General features: G+C 39.2%; 1 protein-coding gene across 9 annotated transcripts in view; it reads left to right on the forward strand.

Annotated features, from left to right (window-relative positions):
• Positions 1-17,972, forward strand: part of ELF2 (E74 like ETS transcription factor 2) — a 41,781-nt gene extending 23,809 nt beyond the window's left edge. For 7 of the 9 annotated variants that reach the window (XM_026064368.1, XM_026064369.1, XM_026064371.1 and 4 more), the window contains 6 exons: positions 5,874-5,987; positions 6,767-6,940; positions 10,320-10,406; positions 14,914-15,106; positions 15,501-15,854; positions 16,264-17,972. In XM_026064368.1, coding sequence (XP_025920153.1) covers positions 5,874-5,987; positions 6,767-6,940; positions 10,320-10,406; positions 14,914-15,106; positions 15,501-15,854; positions 16,264-16,891 — 1,550 coding nt within the window. In that variant the 3' untranslated portion in view covers positions 16,892-17,972. Of the gene's footprint in view, positions 1-3,396; positions 3,418-4,919; positions 5,117-5,873; positions 5,988-6,766; positions 6,941-10,319; positions 10,407-14,913; positions 15,107-15,500; positions 15,855-16,263 lie in introns of those variants that run through there. The other 2 variants (XM_026064370.1, XM_026064378.1) reach the window with 2 other exon arrangements.
• The last annotated feature ends 5,015 nt before the right edge of the window (positions 17,973-22,987 follow it).

The raw sequence follows: 22,987 nt of genomic DNA on the forward strand, positions 1-22,987 counted from the left end.
GCGCTCCGCGGGGGGGGACCTCTCGGGCTCCCGCGTCGCCTGGGAGCTCGTTACATGTCCTCAGCATCACCCAAAATGTATCTGTGCTCTTTGGATTAAGTATATAGTTTCTAAGTGGGGAAGACGGATGGTGCTTACGGGGTTTTCTCTAAGCGCAGCGTTTCCCTGGTGTGATTATTAACAACGTTGCACTGCTCTCAAGCACAAGGAGATACAACATTAAAATCTGGAGTCCTGCACAAAAACCTTATCAGCTGTGATTTTTTGTCTCTGCGACATGAGTCTCTCCTTTTTTCTAAATGGTCCTTGGAATCATATGTGGAAAAACAGTGTAGAGCATTAAAGGTAGTGAGTTGTATGCCTAGTGTCTGCAGGCTAATAAATTGAATGTATGCTTTAGTTTTGGTTTTGTATTATATTTAACGACGACATGGTATTAGATTTATATGAGTGTAAATATGTGCTAAATGTAAGTGCTCTATCATTTGCCAGTATATTAAGATATTGCCATTTAAAAAGGGGGGGCCATATTGCCTAAAGTTTGTGATGGCTTATTTAATATGGAAAAAATTGCTTTTTAAACAAAGCAATGTAGAAACGTTATGCTCCAGAACTGAAAAAGTATAGCATGTCATAAGCATTCAATATTCTTCTATGAGTAATGAAAAAGATAGTTTAACTTTGTCAGTAGAACTGATTCTCTACACAAAAAAATGTTCAACTGAAATCTCTGATTTCTGTATGTCTCATTACTGCAGGAGGTTTCAGTCAGTCAGTTTTTGCTTTTGATTGTCAGTGGATAGAGAACTTTTAAGTAGTTGGTTATTGTCTCAGCAGTTTCTTAAGTTGCTCCAACTGATTGCTTGTGGTCATCTGAGCTAACCCTTAGATAAATAAGAACTGACCTTTGTATTGCTCTTTCTAATGTCCTTAGCCTAGCTAACTTAATGCTGTTTTCTTTTCTTTTGATATTTGCATTGCAGTGTGGGATATGCATACCTACACACATCTAGTATTCCCATCATCACACTATCAGGACACCATATCTGTTTACTTATGTATGTATGTATGTAGATGGTATTGTGTGGGTTTAAGAGAGGAATCCTTTATCCTAAGGGATTGCACTAAATATGCCTTGTTTCTTCCTATATCTCGTGGCCTCAATGTTGAGAAAACCTCAGAGTGTTTGATAGCTGTGGGAGGAAAGCTGAGGCAAAGTTGTTCCCACTTAAGGTTATCCTAATTCCTGGTTGTAAGAGCAACTCTTATGTGACTTTAAAAAGATAGGCTTTTAAAAAATAAAAAAAAAATCTCTCAATATTGGCCTGATAATGTACAGCACACTGGGAAGCAGGTATTTTAAGATGACTGCTCTTGTCTTTATTATCAGTTGCTGGTATGCAGTGGATTATTTATCATCTTTACATTCCCTTCAGCTGAAAATCTTTGGAACTAGCAAAGCCTAACGAGGGAGTTCAAAATATTCACGAAATCAAGGAATTGCCCTTCAGTTGCTGAACAAATGTCTGCCATAAAACAATCAGTTGGCTAAAAATATCCCCTTCTCCAGTGACATAGTGTGTATAGAAAGATTATGGGTATTACATGTAGTGGCAATTAAAATATGACTTAAGCACTGGTACTGCCTTACGCTACTGTTTATTGCGGTCTTTAAAATGCTGAGATAAAACAAGCATGTGAACACCAATAAACTTTAATGAAGTGTGTTAGAGTATATGTAGTTACTCTTGACTGAGTTCCATGCTTGGAATTGTGAATTCTTCATTACAGTATTGCTCTAGTTGCCTGATAGTATTAAAGGATAAGCTATTGTAAATCAGGTGCTACAGTTGAGTGTTGACCTTGTAAATGCAGACAGTGATAGCTCTTCAGATAAAGATAGGGGGCTGTACTGCAGTTTCAAAAAGTAACACTGAAAATTTCAGTCCATTTTTTTCTCTCTCTTATGGCTTGCTTTAGTTCATTTTGTTACTCTTCTTTCAGTTAAAACTAGGAGCATTGTTACAAAATTGATACATTGCCAGTATTCTGTTCTGTAATGCTAAAGTACAGCCCTGTCAGACTTAATTACCAAGTTTGGTATTTTGTAACAGCTGTTGAGGGCCTTGAATAATCTGTACACACTATTTGTTTAGAAAGATGGAAGTGGGGCTAGAAGACATTAGGTCAACACTGAAGAGAGACATCAGCTAGCCTAGTTAACTGTTTTTTAGAAGTTAAAATTATTTTATTTTCCAGTGGAAATACAATTTTTTATAAGAGGATCCTTAATTTTCTGCACAAAAGAGATCAGAAAGCTTAAGAGTTTTTATAAACCGTTTTAAGAAATGCCAGAGAATCAGATGCTTCATAAAAGGAGCAAGATGAAATTTTGGGGTTAAAAGACCCAAAAGGGTAAAAGTGGTCATGTTAGCTCTGGATTGGTAACTGTGTATGACGAGAACTGAAGCTTACTGAAGTCTGGAAAACTTAACCATCGTCTAGTAAACTACTTTGCTTGTTTTGGGCAAGTGGTAGTTCTTCCTAAAATGAGCCTGTAAGGTAAGAGAGTTAAATCTGAAGTTGTTTACTCAAGCAATACAGTTTTTAGTTTTGGGAGTCTTTTATGTGTGCTCAGTGGTATCATGGTTTATAGTATAAATGTAATAGAAAATTTCTGAATCAGACATTTTTGGAGTAACGGGTGATAAATATTATTCCTTGGTTAAAGTTTTTTTAAAACTATGCTTGAGTATCACAACCTTGGATATGTAGAGAGAGGATTAAGATTGCTGTGATGATACGTGCTTGTACAGTGAAAGGCACTGCATAGCAAAGACCATTCAGTGATTTCCAGTCTTTTGATTGGAGTTGGCTTTTTTTCATTGAGGACCTCTGCTCATTTGGTTTGCCTTCTTCCCCTGTCATTATCTTGGAAAGCACTACAAACTGTCATGATACAAGTACAGTTTAATTAATGTTACTTCTTTATCTAATTGATGATACTTCCTTATCAAGTCATCTTCAAGAACAGCCTACTGGTTTTTGCTTGTCCATCCGCTGTCTCAGAGAACACTTCCAGCTTGTTACCCCTTTTCATCTTCAGGATCTTTTTCTAGCTCTGTTTTTTCACCAGTATATACACCTTGTGAATGAACACTTTGACTTGCTGTGCTCCATTGCTTAGACATTTTCTAGAGTGGCAAAATGACATTTTATGTAAGATTTTGTATTGAGGGGTGAATTTACACTTTTCTTTCCCAAATATGTTGGGGCAATAATGTTGCCGCAGAACAACTGAAAACTATTGCAATGCTCGCTGGGTATGCTAATGCTTCTAAGACCAAAACCATGGAATGGCTACAGAGAGGACGTAGCTAGTTGGGAAGACTTCAGACTTGACAACTACTCATTTTAGTAAGTATTTAATAGATGTCTTTCTGGAAGCATTAGGTTAGTTTGTTAACTGTCGTGATAGACAGACAGCATGTGTTTTGTTCCAGCCGAAGCAAACGTGTTGCTATTTTTTTTTCTTTCATGTGTTTTAAATGGCGATTTTAGTGGGGTCYGAAGTATAAAATGTTGAAAAAGCATCTGTGGAGTTGGTATTTACATGTCAGAAAGTATTTGAAGAATAGGTAATTATATTTTTATCGGAGGTGGTATGGTTGCCTCGGTCAGAGATCAAGTGGCTCCTGTGCGTGCTTGCTCCACTGGAATGGAGTTGCAGCCTTCCCCTCTGCTGCCAGGGAGTTGTGTCTCCTTTCAGACTGCTCTGGCTTCTAGTCAGGACAGCATAATATTGGAAAGATACAAAGCTGACTTTAAACCATCATTTTGTCTTCTTTCTGTGTATATGCAGAACATGATATTGTCAAAGAAACAAACTAACTAGTTATTTCCAAAATGGTAACCAGCAGAAGCAAAATTGAAAATTGTACTGCCCTTCATTAAGGAGGGTGAGGGCGAAAATCTTTGCTAACCCACTTTAAATCTTTTTTATACTGCAGTTCAATAATGTGCTTAATGCTGACTTAGAATTTCTGATTCCAGTATTGATGTAGAAGTGATATATTTATAATGGCAAACTGAATATCATTTCCGTATTCTGATGATCAGTGGAAAGTTTTAGGTGGTAGATGAGGGGAAACTTTGTCAGCAACTTTTGTGCAACTGAAGCTCCTCTTTATAAAGAAAAATGTTTAGGCGGAGGGTTTGCTGCAAGAYTGCTGACTTCAGTGGAGGTGTTGTGTGCCTGGCTCGGCCCGGCCCCAAACGGGGACRGGGGCAGTGCCCTGGAGCTGCAGGTGGGGCAGGGGCTCTTGGGGGCCCAAGGCTCTACTACCGAGTGCCACCGCTTGTCTGGGAAGGGAGCCTGGAGCAGGGACCCTCTCTTTTAGCGTGATTTTCCATGCTTTGGTAGGCTTTCATTTCTCCCCGCTGCTGCAGGGAGGCGGTGGTGGAATGTCAGCGCTATCGGGCGTCTTCTGTCCCCCAACATAAAGCCCCGAAATGGTGTCCGGGGACAGCGCTGGGGCAGAAACCTCAGCAGCCCGCTGGTGGGCAGCTTGGCTGTTTCAGCCAAACATTTCATTCACCCAGGATTTTGCATTTGTGTGTCTTCTTGATTTTGTTTGCTTTTGGCTTCAGGTTTGTGTGTTTAGTTTACTGGCTGGTAGGTTTTTAGTAAGTTTTTAATCCTTGCTTTTCAACAGTATTAAATAGGAATATGGTAGACACTTTTCCCCCTGTGTATCTGCATCTCTCTTGTGTTTTCTTATGGCAAAACTAATGCCAGTAGTATTTTTTCTACTTTTCACTAAAGAAATGTCAAATTGTTTCTTAGACGTTTTCAGTAACAGGATAGATGCCTTGAAGTTCCCGTAGAAAATTATACTGAATCCTCTTTAGTTCACTGACGCTGGAGATAGGTGACCCTGCTTACGCTAAAGATAGATTTACTCAGATGTTGGCTGCCTTGCTGGAACTGTTCAGCTTTGAGCAGATTGCCATAAATGGAAAGAGCAACTGGAGAGAGCCGGAGTACCTTAGTGAGAGTGTGGATGATGTGCAACAGGTGTTCCTGGAGTCGCCAGTTTTACAAACCTTTTCAAGGGTGAGGACTGTAGAGTTGGCCTTGAATAGGATTATAGTTTTAATTGAAAATTTGGATTTTTTTTTTCGTGCTCCTGCTGTGTACAAGTTGCTGTGATCTGCCCTCTATAAATATTTAAATGTGTTCTTTTCTCAAGGTTATTTTTAATTACTTTTGATTAATAACTTAGTTTTCTTAAACTTTCAGAACTTAAAAAAATCCAGAAAATTTTACCTTCTTTCCTCAGCTATTGCTTAAAAAATTTCTGCATAGTGTGGTATATGCTTTGCGTTTTGTTTTTAACAAACAAGCCTGCTAAACCCAACTTGCAGATATATTTAATGTCAGGAAATGAAACTGGATATATCTGTTTTGCAAACTAATCTTGTATTTATATTTTTCTATCCAACTAGACTGAAAATCTGAAGAGAGGTGACCTTAACTTTTAGCCATCTTCTTTATAATCTGGTTTGTTCTTGTTAAATTGAAGGCAGAAGACAAGTCCCCAAAGTATGCTTCCATAAGCTCTTGATCACCTAATAGAAGTGGGGAGCTTGTTTGCGAACCAGAAGTTTAGTCTGAGAAGTGGTAGTGTTGGTTCTGCTTGTGTCATGTCTGTCTTAAATGTCCCTGTTGACAGGAAGATACAAAGGTGTAAAGACACCAGTCAATTTGGGGGTCTTGGTGTTTAAGATTGAATAGTGCTGTTGTACAGAAGTATCTGTGGACTTTGTTATATAAATAATCTGGTCTCATTATATTTTGTATTATTTTACAGTGGAAGCATCAGTCCATGGAAGTAATGTGCACTGCACAGATAAGACAATTGAAGCTGCAGAGGCCTTGCTTCATATGGAGTCTCCTACCTGCCTGAGAGATGCCAGGAGTCCTGGTATGTCAAGCACAGTTCCTGCTCCTTAAGCAGTTTCTCCCTCCACCAGTTTGTGCAAGTGAATGAGAAACCTGCTTGTGTATAGAGCTGTATGTGATTTAAAACATTTGCTTGATTATTCCAAAACTACTGATTTGTTTGAGTTTTATGTGATTTCCTCATCCTGTAACAAGCATACTTCAGATGATTTCATTTCTCGGAGAGAGGTTATTGGATATAGGTACTTGAACAATTACACATTTGAAATGGACTTGTTATTTTACATTGATAAAACAAGCAGTTATTTTAAGGGAAAAATTTCTAACCTTTTTTCTATTTTAGAGAGAATATCTAAATGCACTATATTGCAAAGTATTATCAGTTTAAAAAAATGAAAGTTAATATTGATGATTCCTTTAACTTGCTGTTCCTTTCGAAGTTACTTAATTTATGTTGGTTAAAATAATGGTCAAACTGTAACTTGAAAGCTACGAAATAGGAAATGGAGGTTGAAGTGGATCCAGTCAGTCATTTGCTCATTTAGGATCAGAGATTGAACTCGCTTAATTTAAAATTGAGTTTAATTCTAAAGAATATTGCTCTGAGATACCCCATGTGTGCATGTTTTGGGGTGTGGATTGATTTTCTAGGTGACAGGTTGTTAGTACTGAATCTTGCTATACTATTTAGGATGCTTTGTTTAAAATGATTTCATGTAAGCATGATAAAATAGGTAGAAACTTAGAAATTTCGTCATATACTCTTCTCTGCTTCCTCCCCCCCCCCCTTCCCCAACATAGTGGAAGTGTTTGTCCCTCCTTGTGTGTCAACCCCAGAATTTATCCACGCTGCCATGAGACCTGATGTGATCACAGAAACTGTGGTGGAGGTATCAACGGAGGAATCAGAACCGATGGATGCATCTCCTGTTCCGACATCCCCTGATACCCATGAACCAATGAAAAAGAAAAAAGGTATATGTAGCTCTTTGTAGCAGCAATCTCAAAAACTATTTCTAATGTGCCCTGCTGCAGATGGTGTGCTTGATACTGGTGCAGATAGGTTAGATTGTCTGATTTTTCTACTCCTATAGTAATGCAGAGTAATTGAACTCTGAAATGTGAGTCTTTAGAAAATGAGTGTGCGACAAAAAAGAGAGAAAATGATAAGCAGGAGGATGCAGTTCACTGAGCCATGAAGGAAAAAGGTTTTATTTTTTTTGTTTTTATTAAGAAAGATTTAGGGAGTGGAGGGAAGGTAAAGAAGGATTCAAAGAGGATGTGTGGGTAAATAAATGTTTGTTCCCTGAAATATGAATATATTTGGAGAAAGGGTGATCTCAGAGATTTTTTTGAGAAAAAGGCAGAATTTCATCCTGCCTTTGGACATTTGGATCTTGCTAATAGGTATCGACAGTTATTCCTGAATCATCCTATGTCTTGCATTCAATTTCAAATATTTCAAATGCTAGAAGTCCAGGCCACTATGAGAAGAAATAATATCTGCTGAGAACATCTGAAATTATGTAGGGCGTAAGAACTGTAATATGTGTATGATCAGAGGTGCTTCACTGAATGGTGTTTGTGATGGGACACTGGAATTACAGCATGAAACGCCAAACCTCTTCTCTTCTTTGGGCCAAAGTTCTCAGCTTATGTTGTTTTCTAAGATGCTGCCGCCAGACTTGTGATAGCATCTCCATACTGATTTTATTAACTAACAGTTTTCTGCAGTGAATATATTTTGTAGAATGTTCTTACTACTGCAGCCTTGAGGAGAAAAGTCATTTTGTGAAAGCCAGTTCTACAATGAATTCTGCATATGCCACAGTAATTATATTTCAATTACTTTATTACTATCCAGTAGCAAATGAAAAATCAAATCTAGAATACTCTGCATATTACACCTTCATTGCCAAAATGTCAGATTTACTAAACTTAAGCTGTGTTCTTTAAGCTGCCTTTGCCAGCTCGCAGGATTACAGGGCAAAGGGGTTTGGTGTGTGTATGTGCACGCACGTGCTGATTACTCAAATGGGTTGGGTGGCTGTTAGTGGAAAGAGGCTTGAATAACCTTGAGGCAGTCAACAGTGATTGTGCGTGCTTTGGGTTTTTGTGCTTATGGAATGTCTCTTCCTTCCTTCTTTCAGTTTTTTCAGCTTTGTAGCCCCGTTTCCCCTATGTATTTGATAATTTAGCTGTTGCCTCCTGTGAAGTAACTAAGCAAGCTGTGGTGCCCACAGTGGTATTTTTAGGACAGGAGCTTGAAAGTACTACAGGAAATCCCTGCTTTTGCCTAGGGGGTTGCTGGCACGTTCTTACAGCACTCTAAAAATGTCTAAAGTCCTAGTGCCCCAGCTGACAGACACCCTTGAGGGAGGACTTCAGTGTCAGCAGTTTTTTTTTTTTGGAGGGGGGAATTCAGTAGTATTGGAGTAGTGTTTATCACAGTGTTTTTCTCTGGATACCACTAAACAGCCAGTGATACTCCATCAATGTGTGACTCTTGTGGTTACTCTGCTTTCAGTGAAGCTTTTGAACAGTAGATATTCACTGTGAGCTATAACTCCATTTTCTCGCTGCAATTCATAATTAATCTGCACCTTTGTAAATGTTAACTTACAGACCCATAAATCAGTTTACAAAATAAATAGAATATCTTCCTGGTAAGAGAGGTATCTTATTTGTCTGATCGGCATGTTTTGCAGGACAAACTATTCAGAACAGTGTTTGAGTTATAAGTGTTTAGCAGCCAAATAAGATTGCTGTTAAAGGCTGGCAGCAGATGAAGTTTCTCTCTGGTCTAGCAGTTTTTTTTACAGGCACCAATATAATTCACATAACCCTACAATATTGTTTTATTAGAGCTTCCAAACATGCAAAGATGGAGTATTTACTTGTAATTTAGAAAAAAAAATAGCAAAGTGGTGATAAAACAGTATAAATCTATTAAAATTAGATTTAAAATGGACACACATAAAGATGGATATGCAGACCTGGATACCCGGACAACTGTAGCTCTACTGCAAATGACATTAGGCAAGAACATCATGATGGAAAAATTTTAGTGGCTGTGGCCATACGCTGGATTAAACTCTTTGTTTATTTTTCCACTATTTGGTCATTACTGGGCAGGTTATGTTACAGGGCTATGCTCAGCAAGTTCTGAAATTTCATGAAGGCTATTTTGTATGTAGTTTTTTCCCATTACAGAGGGTCCAAATGCCTGCTTTTTAAGTGTAGAAAGTCATTCAGCATAGTTTTGGAACCATAACTTTAGTCTTCATAATTAATGACTGTTAAAGTTCAGTATTTAATGAAGGGCATTGTTCAACAGGCAGAATTAGTGCTCTTATGCCTGAGACAGGAGACTTAAATCGTTGTTGTTTTCCTTTAACTGCGAGCAGGAGCCTGGACTGTTTACAGTCTGCTGCCGCTGGGTGCAATCCTCTTCCCGGCTTGGGCCTGTTTACCTTGAGGTCACCGAAGTGTAAAGGATCAAGAAGCCGCAGGTCCTGCCGGGAGAGGGTTTCCCTGGCACAGGCCCTCGCGCAGTTCGGAGGCTGCCCTGGGGAGTCTCCCTCCTAAGCCGCCTTGCAGGAGGGCAGCAGGCAGGTGGGAGCCGCGCCAGGCGGGCAGGAGGCCCGCGGCGGGCAGGAGGCATGTGGCAGCCCTGGCAGCACGCCGGGGGCCGGGCGAGCCTGCGCTCGGCGGGCAGCCGGGCTGAAATGAGCGGGTGCAGTGTTTGTGGTTAGCTTTAAGTGATACTTAGGTTTACATCACATAAAGGAGTGTTTGATGCAATGGCCATCCCAGAATGGTTTCTACCTTGAAAAACGTATTTGTGCTTGTTACTTGTTTCATAATGAAAGGATGATGATCCTGTCAGTAGGGTATGTTCGCAAGGGGGCGCATGACTAGTTTTTTATTTTTTTAAAGACTTTTTTATATACATGCAGAAGAGTACAGTTTGGGTTGTAAATTTTCTTAGGAAAACTGATGCTTAGATTAATACATATGTATTAGAATATCAAAAGAAAACAGAAAGAGTAGTACATTTCGTAGTAAAACAGACACTGGAGTGAAAGCATGCAAATATGTAGAAGTCTTACTTCATATGTTTGGCGATTGCCTCACCTAACCTTAACTCATCTGCTTAAGAAATAAGCAAACAAATGATGAATTACATTGAATATATAGTAGTAGTAATCTAGGAATTTAAATTTATCCATACCCTTAGCAAGGAAATGGCAAAAAAAAAAAGTATGATCTGCTTCTTTCAGGGAAGTCAAACTGTAAAATACTTTTATTCTGTGTATGTTTAATAGTTTTTCCATTTTCTTTTTATGTGCAGCTGGCCGTAAACCAAAGACCCAACAATCAGCTATTTCCGATGGGTCTCCGGATCTAGGTATAAAGAAGAAACCTAGAGAAGGCAAAGGTATATTTTTCTCTTTATTGAGTCTTTAAGATTATGCAGTGTATTTATATTGTATATGTTACTGGAAAAATACAGATCTTGGAAAGGTTGGTGGTTGAGTTCCCACTGACTTTGTCACAGTTTTAATTTTATTCCAAGTCTTCAAACCTGGTTGTACAGGATGTAGCACAAGGTTGTGTGCTACCACTCCATAAGTGCCCAATAATACACTCCGCAGTTAGTAAGCTTTCTGCATTTTCTTTTTCGTTTAATTTATGTTTATTGGCTCATGCTGTCTCTTGTGGTGCATGTTAGCTTGTTGCTAGATACGTAATTTGTTAAGCTGCCACTGAAAGGCCTGTTGTCAAGTAAAAGCAGCTTATAAGCATTTTTAATGGTGGTGGTTGAAAACATGTTTCCTTAATTGATTCACAAACTTCGGTGGGAATATGCTGCTTAACTAATAGATTCAGTTTGGCATAAGAGGAAAAACAAATGTTGATATGCTGCCTTAGTGGTTGAGTGAGAGGCTTTGTGTGGGAGGACTATACTTTCCTAAAGTTTCTTCTGATGAATAGTGAGTCCTTTTTTGGTCTCCAGGCCCCTGCCCTTCACCCAGCAGACAGCCCAGAGCTTGCAAACCTTCGCTCACAGGCTGCCTTTGAAGCGGAGTACAGTGTATCAGCTCTTCCCCTGGTTGTGGATGAAGAACATGGATCTCTTTTCCCCTTACTGCACAAAAAGCTGTTTGGTGATGTTGCTACATCTAGGAGAGACAAAGTTGTAGTGACTTTTAGGAGCAGCATAATGGCTGAGGGAGTGTGCAGTTGTCAGCCTGAGCACTACTATTTTGGGATTCATTTGAAAGCAAGACCTCTGCTGTTTACATAATTTCTTATCTGGGTATAGCTCCTGAGCCATCATATTTGTGTGTAGGCCAAGGAAGAATGAGACTGATGTTGTGCAGATGTTAGCTTATGAAAACGAATACAAAAAGTAACTATAAACTTCTCTGCTTCTTCAGTTTGGGGTGTAGCAGTGGACCTTAATGATGATCACAGATCTCTGCACCTGGTGTGCTTAAAAATACATCTTGTTTGATTTTCTTTTGTTTTTTTTTCAGTATTCTTAAAGGCTTCTTAGCCTTCTTTCTAACTGATATCATGATTACAGCTTGCCGTTATCTGAAGAGTACTTGTGAAGTGTCCTAGTTCCTAGTCTGCTGCACCATAATTTTTAAAAAGGAGGTCTACGTTTCTCTCTTCCAGTTTTTGTCTCTATTAGCAATTTCTCTCTGTAGCTGTTTGTTTTATGAGGTAGGGGATGTTACTGACTTTTTTAAACTTCTGCTGGCCATTTTAGTGATCTGCTTATGTCTCTTGTCCGTGCAAGGTATCTTGTTACATATTTTATACTACAACTGTCATAAAGTAGATTTTTTTTCCCTTAACGTAAGCTAACTTAGTGTCCTACAAAATGTTTTATAACTGGATTTTTTTTTGTTACTTATTTTAAAAATTACTTGCAAATATAAGCTACTTTACGTGCAGCATCTTTTTGGAAAAAGCAGAACCTGTTCCTAGAACTCAGTACTATCAGTGGAGTTAAGTCATGGGGGAGAGAGATGAGAGCTGATTGTGTACAGCTGGGAAGGGGATTGCTCTTTGTCCTTGTGGATACTCATTCCCAGGTGCATCTCTGATACTTTCTGGTGCAAAGTAAAGCAGCTGTATATCTGATTTAGTTGGTCCCTTGAGTTCTTTATATAGGAGGAACTGAAGAGGTATTATTATTATTAAGTGGGATAGAATTACTATTATTGCTTCCAGCACAGAGGAATAGCAGTTTAGGCTTGGTTTCTCTTTCTGTATTTTTTTTTTTCTGCTTTGCTTAAATACTCTTTTTAAAGTAGAGGCAGATAGCATATAGCTGCCGGGGATTTTCCCTTTAGTTGGAGGGAGCAAAGTTGGCCTTAAGCCTCTCCACAAAGATGCTGGTACCAGTGTGACAGATCATTGACACACACAGTACCTTGTATCATTCACATGCCTTCTGGCCATTAATTCTTCTATTTTGAGACTGCTGCTAACTTTCTTAAATAGCTGGCAGTTGTAATGATCAGCTAACCACAAAAAATTTATTTCCATATGCAAAATCTACTCTGTATTGAAGCTAAGGTAGTCAATAATCATGTCTAGCTCCGCAGTGCCAGCTTACAGCATCAGTTAGCTTGAGACCTTTCAGAGAGGAGATGACGATTGTATGTAATTAAAGAAGACTTCTGTCTTCCTAGCAAGCTGCAATACATGTTTATGTCTACCAGACTGGACTTTCTAATGCTTAACGGTGGCATAAATGTAAACCCGTTCATATAATATGTTTTATAACCATGTCTTTCTCTTCCTCAGGTGTCTGTATGCTTGGATTCATTGAATTAGGAAAGTGTGTGTTTTAGGAGAAAGGATTTAAAAAATGATTCAAAATTGTGTTAAGCATTTCTAAAATCGGCTCTGTGTTAAATGCATGGTAGCTACAGCTGGCACAGCAGCATAGCAGTAGTATCATTGGGTCTTCTGGCATGGTATGTGGTTTCTGAGTCGTTTGGCTATTCCACACTTCTCCTGTGGAAAAAAGCTGTTATTTGGGTCAGTGTAAACTATGAGGGAAAAGGAAGAACTGTTGAGTCAGTGGGCACTGTTCCTGCAGAAAAATGAAGCACTTTAGGGAATGGTTTCTTTTGAAGTTCCTGTTCACTTCCTGATGCTGAAGTTCACTTTTATTTCTGCAAACCTACAGCATTTGGCAGTGAATCCAGAAATTCTATTTCTGAGGAGCTAGAGGAAAAAAACACTGGATTAATTCCAAGGAATACTCTGCAAATTAATATTTTTTCTGTGGTAAATGTCTTACTGATCTGAGAACTTACTAGTCTTTTTGTTATGTGCAGTTATGAGAAGTTGTAACACTTAGCATGCAACAAACAGTAAGTTGAGCTATTTTGACTTGAGAAATGAAATGAGAAAAATGATTTTAAAAAGTTGCAAGAGTATATTTTGTCAAAATTATTCTTTCCTTCCCTAAGATACAGAGCTGAGATTATCTAGGATGATTCCAAGATTCCTGGGTTTTCTTGACTATTTCCTTATATAGATCAAATTCAAATGTCTCTGAAAACCACTGGAAGCTGGATTTTTGGCAGCTCTTGGATTGGTACCTACTGTTTATTGGACCACTTGGTAAAATACATTTGTTCTCTCTATATGAGATGGTCTTCCGGAAGGTGGAAACCCCAACTTTTCTCTTTTGAGGCTTTTCAAGGACAGCTGACTTCTTGGAGTCTGTGACAGTTGTCTTTAACCTGTCTTAACATATTTTTAATTGTCTTCATTGTGGCATAACAAATGCTATGCTGGGCCACCAAATCTCAGGAATTAATGATCCTTTTACACTTTTTTTTTTTCTTTTTTTATTTAGCCCTCAGCATCCAATGGGCTTTGGAAGCATGGTCAAGTGAAGAACTGGGAGTAATATTTTGAGGTTATATTAACTCTTGTAGCTCTGTCTCGGTTCTTCCTTCTCAGATCCCTTTAGGAATCCTTTCCAATGGTACAAATTGGAATGCAGTGTGTGTTTTTTTGTTTTTTTTTTCTCCTGCATCTCTACCCCTTTTCCTAGATGCAAATGGTATAACCAGAGTCCAGACAACCCTCCCTGTTTTGTTTCATGCCATCCTGATATTCATCATCATAAATCTCATCTTGGGACTCCCCTGGTGGAAATGGTACACCTCTGGAGTATCTCAGAAGCACTTTTAATTCTTCTCTAGGCAGCCTTCATTCTGTGCTGTACCTCCCTAATTACAGAGAGGTCTTTGGCATTTCTACTGTATGAACACTTGCAGGATGTAACTGGAATGGCTTGGCACCTAGGAGGGTGTTGGTCACTCTGCGACATATATTTGAGAAGGGTCAGAACAGGGGGTGTCACTAAAAAGTGTGAGAGTCTGATGCTGATGTCCCATCGAAGTAAGCAGGAGGTTATGGTACAGTGCAAGGACCCTTAACACAGTTTGAGATGGTTAGTTATTGAAGGTACTATGTATTATTAAAATATTTATAGCCCCCTGTCCTTCACCATCATAAAATGCACTGGCATTTCAATTCCCTGTTAAGAGAACATGAGAAAAACTTTCTGAGCTCCTCTCTTCCTGTCCCTGCTAAGGAGCTGTAGGTTGTAGTGACTTGGTACTCCCTTCCATACTTTATTTCAGGAACTGAGAGTGGGCGCTGGACTGAAGGGGCTCCTGTGCTGTACAGCAGAATGCTTGGGTTATCTTCTTTTGGAATGTAAATATTTATGGAAGCTTTACTAAACTTATCAGAATGAATGAAAACTTGCCAGTTATTTTACATACCATCCTCTGTGTAACATTTGCTTGTAATATAGGTCATTCAGAGTTACCTATATACGGAGAGTTTACTGGTAGTAAAAGTGGATTTCTAATATCTAAATGCTTTCTAATTGTTAGGAAATACAACATACTTATGGGAATTTCTTCTGGACCTTCTCCAGGACAAAAATACTTGTCCTCGTTATATTAAATGGACTCAGCGAGAGAAGGGCATCTTTAAGCTTGTGGACTCAAAAGCTGTCTCCAAACTATGGGGAAAACACAAAAACAAACCTGACATGAACTATGAGACTATGGGAAGAGCCCTGAGGTAAACTCCATTAATACTTAAATTGTCTATTGTAATTTAAAGTATAATTCTTAATTTTGCCTATAGATCTAAGAAAATTTCTGAGATTTTTAAAAAAATTTTGTATACTTGCTGACTTGGCTGTTTGAGGCATCAGTCTTGCAGTTCCTGTTGCTTTTTATGTTATCAGTTAATTTGCTGTTTAAAATTTCAAGTGCGTATTTGAAAAGGTCAGGTTTTTTTTCAGCTAGATCCTTGAAATACTTTGCCAATATGTTCTTACAGCTTCTTTCCATGACTTTTCATATCGTAGGTATTACTGTGGTTACTTCAGATTTTCTTGTTAGCATAGAAAGAGTTATTCTTTAAAAACTATCACTGTGTCAGTTACTACTTATTTGTACTTTCTTTGCAGATACTACTATCAAAGAGGAATCCTTGCAAAAGTTGAGGGACAGAGGCTTGTGTATCAGTTTAAGGAGATGCCGAAAAACATAGTTGTCATAGATGATGACAAAAGTGAATCTTGCAATGAAGATTTGTCAATGCCTACAGATGAAAAGTCATTGGAGAGAGTGTCATTATCCGCAGAAAACCTTTTAAAAGCTGCAACCTCTGCACGTGGAGGAAAAAATTCCTCTCAGTTAAGCTGTACCAGAACAGAAAAAGCAGTCACCAGAGTTGTGAACATTGCCTCACCAGTGCATGATACATCATCATCTCGTCCCTCAACTACCACTACTACTGTCCCAGCAACAACAGCTCCCAGGTTGGTATTACTGTAGCTTGGGCTTGTCATTTGCTGATTTTTTTGGTTAGGAAGCTGTCTTTTAGTTTCTGGTTTTATACTTTAAAAGTTGGAAGTCTTTATTGATTTGCAAGCAGCAATGTAACATGGTAGAATACTGTGAAAGTCTAGTGTCTGAGACTAGAGCCAGTTGTCTGTCAGTGTGCTTGCCCTCAAGCATATTTTAAAATTATGTGGAGGGGAAGAGAGAGATATGAATGCTGCTAAACTTTTGAGCTACAATTGCTAGATGCACAAAAAGGTAATTTTTTTTAAACAGCCCATTAAAAATCTGTAAATTCTATATTTGTCTGTCTGTATTTTCAGCCCTAATGATGCCATGTGTTTTGGCTTAAATAAACACTTATTTATTTATTTATTTATTTTGCAGGACTGTACGTGTGGCAATGCAAGTGCCTGTTGTAATGACCTCTCTGGGACAGAAAATTTCAACCGTGGCAGTGCAGTCAGTAAATGCAGGGTCACCGTTAATAAGCAACACAAGTCCAACAACAGCAACAACTCCAAAGGTAGTAATCCAGACAATCCCTACTGTGATGCCATCCTCTGCTGAAAACGGAGACAAAATCACAATGCAGCCTGCCAAAATCATTACTATCCCTGCCACACAACTTACACAGTGTCAGTTGCAAACAAAAACGGGCCTGACTGGGTCAGGGAGTATTAACATTGTTGGAACGCCCTTGGCTGTTAGAGCACTAACCCCCATGTCTATAGCTCATGGGACACCAGTAATGAGACTATCGGTGCCTGCTCAGCAGGCATCTAGCCAGACTCCTCCCAGGGTTATTAGTGCAGTTATAAAAAGTCCAGAAGTTAAATCAGACACAGCAGCTTTAAAACAGGAACGTGAAGTGAAAACACTGCAGCTTGTACAAGAAGAGAAGCCAGCAGATGGAAGCAAGACTGTGACCCATGTTGTAGTAGTTAGTACGCCCTCAGCCATTGCCCTTCCTGTAACGATGAAAACAGAAGGAATCATAACGTGTGAGAAATGAAGAATAAGTCACTTCCGGCATGGACTTCTAGACTGTTATTGTTTTGAGTATACTGACATAATTTGGGGGAGGGAAGGGGATGTGATCACCAAGTCAAAAAGGAGAGTTTTGAAATGTTAATAAACATGCATATGTTGAAGACTTACTGGAAAAAAAAATTATTTTCCCATGTTTCAGTGAGATTTGAACCACATTGATATACTGACAGAAACTGCCTCTTCCAGTTGGGAAACAGCTGAACCTGTGGAGAAGGAAAGTTAGAGGGACTGAAAAGGGACCAAACAGTTCACTACGTTACCAAGTTACACTAAGATCTGGAACACTAAAAGAGTTGTGTGAGATATTTTGCCTTGGTTTAATTTTCGGGGGGAGAGGAAAGTCTCATTGTTACAAATGGCAAATTTGATGCATTTTATATGCATACCAGCAATTACTACTGTGTGCCCACAGTACTCAACTGGTGCTATGTGAAAAACTCTTGCTACTAGGTATTCTAGAATGTGAAATAAAGGAGAAGATTAAAGAGCTTCTAAAAGAAGACAGAGACCTAGAGGGATTTTTGTATCATACAGCTTAAGCAGATTTAAAATGAAAGCCTTAGACTGATTTTCAGTTATCTTTCTTGAAATAAGCTAATGGCTTGTTTGTGTAAAGCTTTTTTATTAAAACAGATTTTTTAAAAATCTTGTACCTAGCACAGTATTGTTATAGAATTACATGTAACATATTTTGTATGGTAGTTAAAGTCTGTCTAAATTTCTTAATTGTGGACAAAATAGCAGCAGGCTTTTGGCCTTTTGCTATAACATGCCTGTGTCTCTCACTTAGCCTTGACATCTGTGCATACATTTCAGTTTCAGCTCTACTCTTGTCACTTGAAAGGTCACACCCAGCATGAACTTTTGTCAGGTAGTTTTAAACCTGTAAATTTTTTTAGTTGAAGTTAAGAGGGAAGTACCAGTGTTCAGAATGAACTATAATAGTTTGTATATTCAACATTTGAAGTATATTCTATTTTGTTGTACTCTTGTTTCAAAGTGTATTCAAGTAGGTTTTACTGAAATATAGAAATGAAATTTAATTGTTTGGTCTGTTTTTTTCCCCCCCCCATTTCAATCTGTTAACCTACTTTTCTGCGGCTTTGAAATCTTCCAGACGTTCAGCCTAAGATAGCTGATATACTGTGGAAATTTGGAACTTCTCACTACTCCGAATGTCTGACTCCAACTCTTCCACACAGTATGCTGAAATATTTACCATTGAAGTATCTGAGCAGCTTGCAGTAGTTGGTGAGGTAACTTCTGACAAGGATCTAGTTCTCTTAGCCTTTTTTCAGGATGATGAACATTCACAGTGTTCTTGTCCTGAGGCTATTCACATGAGTGCTTGTGGAGAGACTTGAGTAGCTTGAGAAGTTGCTGCCCCCCAGCTGAGAGGTGATAAGTTTGCATGCACTCCCAATGTTTTCTTTAATGCAAAGAAAACCAGGTTTGCTGGTTTAATAAGAACTTGAGCTATGTGAACTAGTTAGTTGTCCTCCAGCTACACCTTAGTTTCTTAAGGCTGCACTGCAAAGACAAGGTGGAAATAAACAGACTTGCCTACTCTAGTGTACTATTCTCTCTGGCTTTCTGATAGAGGCGGGTAGAAAATACCGGTAGGTAGAAGCTCTGAAAAAAGGAGAAATATTGAGTTACGCTGCTGGTCCTTTATCATTGACATTTCCAGCTGTTAAAACTTTGGATTCAGCACAGATGCATGATCTTGGGTAGATGTTAATTTCTGATTGGAGTAAGTGTCTAAATAGATTTTCTATTTATAGTTGCACTTAAGTTACTTCAGGGTGAAGTGAGGGTGAGAACACACAGTATACTAATTTCTCCATAGTTACAGTCCATGTGCAAGAGCTTGCCTTAGATGCAGGGTAGCTTACCCTGTTTTCATGGAGATCCCCAGACGGTATTACAGCAATCACTACAAAAGCAGCACATTGGTTTGCGAGGACCCAGATACCCAGTGGCACCCCCAGTTCTTCGCAAGATGTTCTGGAAATTCTTTGGAGGAAGGACTCTCAGGTAATCTTGAAGTAATTCAAGTCTAAATGACCATTTAAGTACTTCATGCCTGGTGGAACAGTTTCGACAGAAATCTGGAACCGAGATCTTAAGTAATGATAATGGAGGCCAAAATTAAGCACTTGTACTGAAGTAAATTTTTTCCTTTTAACTATCATATTGAAAAGTGAGTTACCTGCAGAGTCTTAGCAGTAAGCCTCATTCTTCCCTTCAAATGGTAAGAAAGGTGGGAAGAGCTCCATACAGCCAAGTCAGCATGTGAGGAACTTTAAATGTCTTTTGGAAAAAAGATTCCTTTTTATACTTGCCAAGCAGGGAGGAGGAGTTTAAGAACAAATGAATGCACAAGCTGCAGCAGGAAAAAAACATCTGGTGTAGAAGCTAGGAATCCTTTCTATCAGCAGTTAACCTAAAGAAGCAAAGGTTCTTACAGATGAACTGTGATTCTGGACCTGGGAGAAGATGACAAATACTCCTTCACAGGAGGAAATGTTGGAGAAGGAAGAGGATTTGTGTTACCAAAAAAGAGGTAGGAAAAAAAGGGGGGGAGGATGAGGGGGAAGACATGGGCAACAGGTTGACTGACTCAGTAGTTTGTGAGGCAGCTGTTCTGGAGAAAAGGAAATGGATCTGTGTGAAGAGAGGCAGGCAGGCAATCCGTGCTGTGGAGGTAGAACAGATTGGAGCAAGAAGATAAAAAGAAAAAAGTAAAAGCATTTTTAAACCCACGCGTATAAGTCTTTTCTGTAAGACATCCTTTTCCAAATGGCTGTTACTTGATCAAATATGAAAGAGGCTGTATCTTAGAGCAGGAAACGTATATCTCTGGAGTATTTGTAGTTAAGACCTTTCCCACACCTAATTTAGATACACTGGAAGTCTAGTGTGGGCAAGGTTATCTTCCTGGAAATAGATAAGGATCTACAGCTGATGACCTTCTCTTAAGTTAGAGCCGGGACTTCATGTAGTGGCAAACATGAGTGGAATGGAGGTACACATCTCTGCTCCTTGTGAGGCTGGCAGCCCATGGCCGAGCTCTGAGATGCTGCTGTTACTGCCCGTACTGTATCCTGCTGCAGAAGCAGCAATGGTCCTGTGGCTCTCTCTGCTGGCCACACGGCGAGTGGCACATGTACAGGCTGCCAGAGGACATTCATCAGAAACACATTAAGTGCCATGAGAATCTCAGTTGACATGGGGATGCTAACTGAAGTGGAAATGGTACTTGCCAAGTTTTGATCAGCAAAGTTCCCTTTCTGTTATGTAGGTTTCTAGGTATGCCCCTGCACTTCCCATTCTTAAATTTAGCTGCTAGTTATAAATACAGACAGGCTTCAGTCACAATCAGGTATTGATTTCAGTATCTGCTTAAGCAGGGCTCAGCTCTTCAGCATCTCTGTGTGTGTGGTTCCTGTGAGCTCCTCTGAGATGAGTTACTCTTCAGAAGTGGCGTGTAAGGTAGGTGACAATCCATACTTCTGAGAGGAGGCAATCTCTCACTGAGGATTTCTCCAGTTAAATTTCAGAAGAGAAAAATTCCTACCTGTAACTACAATTCTTAGGTCATTTTATAGGTCCCTGCAAGCTTGTTCTTCAACATGCTGCCTTGTGCCAATGTAGTTAATTGCTGCTTGGCAAGGAATGTTTTTACTGGTGGTGCTGGAGGATGTGACCTCAGGAAGAGGGAGCTTTGGTCAGCTTTGTAAAATCTGAAAGATACAAAGGGGCAGTAACAGAAACAGCAAAGGTTAGTGTCTAGCTATATTGCTAGACTTCTGCAATCTCTTTGAAAAATCTATTCCTTTGTCCATGTGTAAAAGCGGGACTAACATCTATTGCTGGTGGATTGTGTAGAAGTCTCCAGGCTTAACTCATCCTTGGCAAGTAATAACTTTTCTAGACGTGTGAGTGGAGCAGAGCTCTAGTGTGGAGTGAGCATGCTTTATACAGAAGGCATTAAGACATAGATTGCCATGGTACCACTGATTTTGCATAAATAAATATGAATATATAAAACTTTTTTTTTTTTTTAAATCATCCCTGTCTTATGTTGTAAGGAGGGACATGATATGGCTGTGTAACCCACAGGAGAGAATCTAACTATGAATGGCAACTCGGAATAAAAAATCTGAGTACCAGATTTTCTGGGTTGAGGCAAGAACACTGGTCTAAAAGTTGAAAGGGAATCCCATCCCTGAGACAGTTATTTTTGTTACTCTCCCTCATATTGGTAAAGTCTATCTTGCTGTGCAAGTCTGTGTATTGCTGTGCAAATGTTTGTATTTTTTGGCAAATATTATTGCTAGCATCTCACACTTAGCATTAAGGTGAGAGGTTCTGTGCCTTGACACAACTCAAGAACTGATTTGGGTGAAGCATGCTGCTGGGAAGGCTTAGATCTTGGGGTCTTCCACTAAATGATCTCATCAACTTTTGGGCTTTGGAGAATTACATCATCTGAGCTGATGAGGGATCAGTGAGCCAGAGGCAGGCAGATAGTTGATGAGAAGCAAGAGAGTGGAGAGCTGCCTGAAGCCTCAGTTCTTACCATGACACGTGCAGCAGGGATCTCAGTTAAGCATGAAGATTGTCACAGCCAGAACAAGCTAAATTCAATTTCTGCCTCATAGAGACAGTTCAAATAGGAGGTATTAAGATTATTAAGTGGGAAAGATCTGAGTGACAGTATCTGCTTCTGATCTAATGGTACTCCAAGGGAGAAAATATTTTCATGAGCTTGCAGCAGCTTCTACCTTTCAGCAAATCAAGTAAGTAAGTGGGTCATTTTTTCCTTCGGCTAGCTTGAGCGTGAGGGAGAAGTGTCACTGCTAAAGCTAATGCAGCTTTTATTCAAGATTAGAGCAAAGGATCTGTTGAGATCTTTTTAGCCTTAGTGTGCTTATGGGGCAGACAGCCACAAGAAGAGCTTTGAAGACATTTTTATTGTAAGAGTCATACTGCCACATAGGAAAAAAAAAAAGCTTCCTGCTTCTTCCTAAGAAAATGATTATTTACTAATAATTATAGCAAGCAGAAGCATTTCACTGCTGCAGGCCTCTTGCAGAATAAAAACAAAGCAAGGGCAATATTTCACTTAAGCTTTCCAAAAGAGTAAGTCTACAAAATGTATTTTATAGCAAGAGCAGAAATAAAAGGCTGGAACTGACTGGGAAGTTATCAGTTATTTGCTGTGACTTGTGTGCCTTTAAACTATTAAAATACAGCAGGATTTTCACTCCTGTGCTCTAGCAGGGACATGTGATTTCCTGAGTATAATACTATTAAGAGTTGTCCTGGGATGAGAAGATACCCCAGGCTCTTCACATTTCTCCTCCCCCCTCCCTGCCTTCAAAATTGTCTTTTAAGGATATGAAGCAGTAGAAATTGAATATCAGGTATCCTGAGTGAAATAAGAATTTCAGCCCTTTTTCACTTGAGAAACACTCTGGAGTGATGGCAATGTCATAGAAATCATGCTGTATGCCTGCAATTTGGTTTCTTTCCCATGAGAGTTAGTGTTGAAAGCAAGGGTCTGAGCAAGTGGTGTAAGAAAGAATCTTCCAGATACCAAATATCACCACTCTGTGGGGGTGATRGGGGGAGTCTTTTAGGTGCTTTAGTCTGGCTTCTGCTGGCTTATTAGTAAACAAAGTTTATCATAATCAGTGCCCTGGCAGATATGAAACAGCAGCACATTAATGAACACCCCTGGGTATCCTTAGGAAAATAGAGCTGCTTTACACAAGTAAAGGGGAAAGTAAGGCTTTTTTTTTTTTTTTTTTTTTTTAAATAACTCTGAGTACCCAATATTATCATGGGCTTCTACCACAACTGTAATTTCTTCTGGCAGCTGCCAAAAGGGATAAATGTTAGCTCTAGTTTCTGGTGTGACTTTTTGTGGTAGATGAGCAAGTAGTTGACTTATTAAAGGTAACATACAGGTCTACATTGCAGTGCTGCTTTTAGAAGTGGTTTGGTAGAGATGCCTAGATACCTTAATTAAAAGGCAATTTTATTAGTC

Source organism: Apteryx rowi, unplaced genomic scaffold (genome assembly GCF_003343035.1).
Source record: "Apteryx rowi isolate R43461 unplaced genomic scaffold, aptRow1 scaffold_215, whole genome shotgun sequence".
NCBI classification, from domain to species: Eukaryota; Metazoa; Chordata; class Aves; order Apterygiformes; family Apterygidae; genus Apteryx; species Apteryx rowi.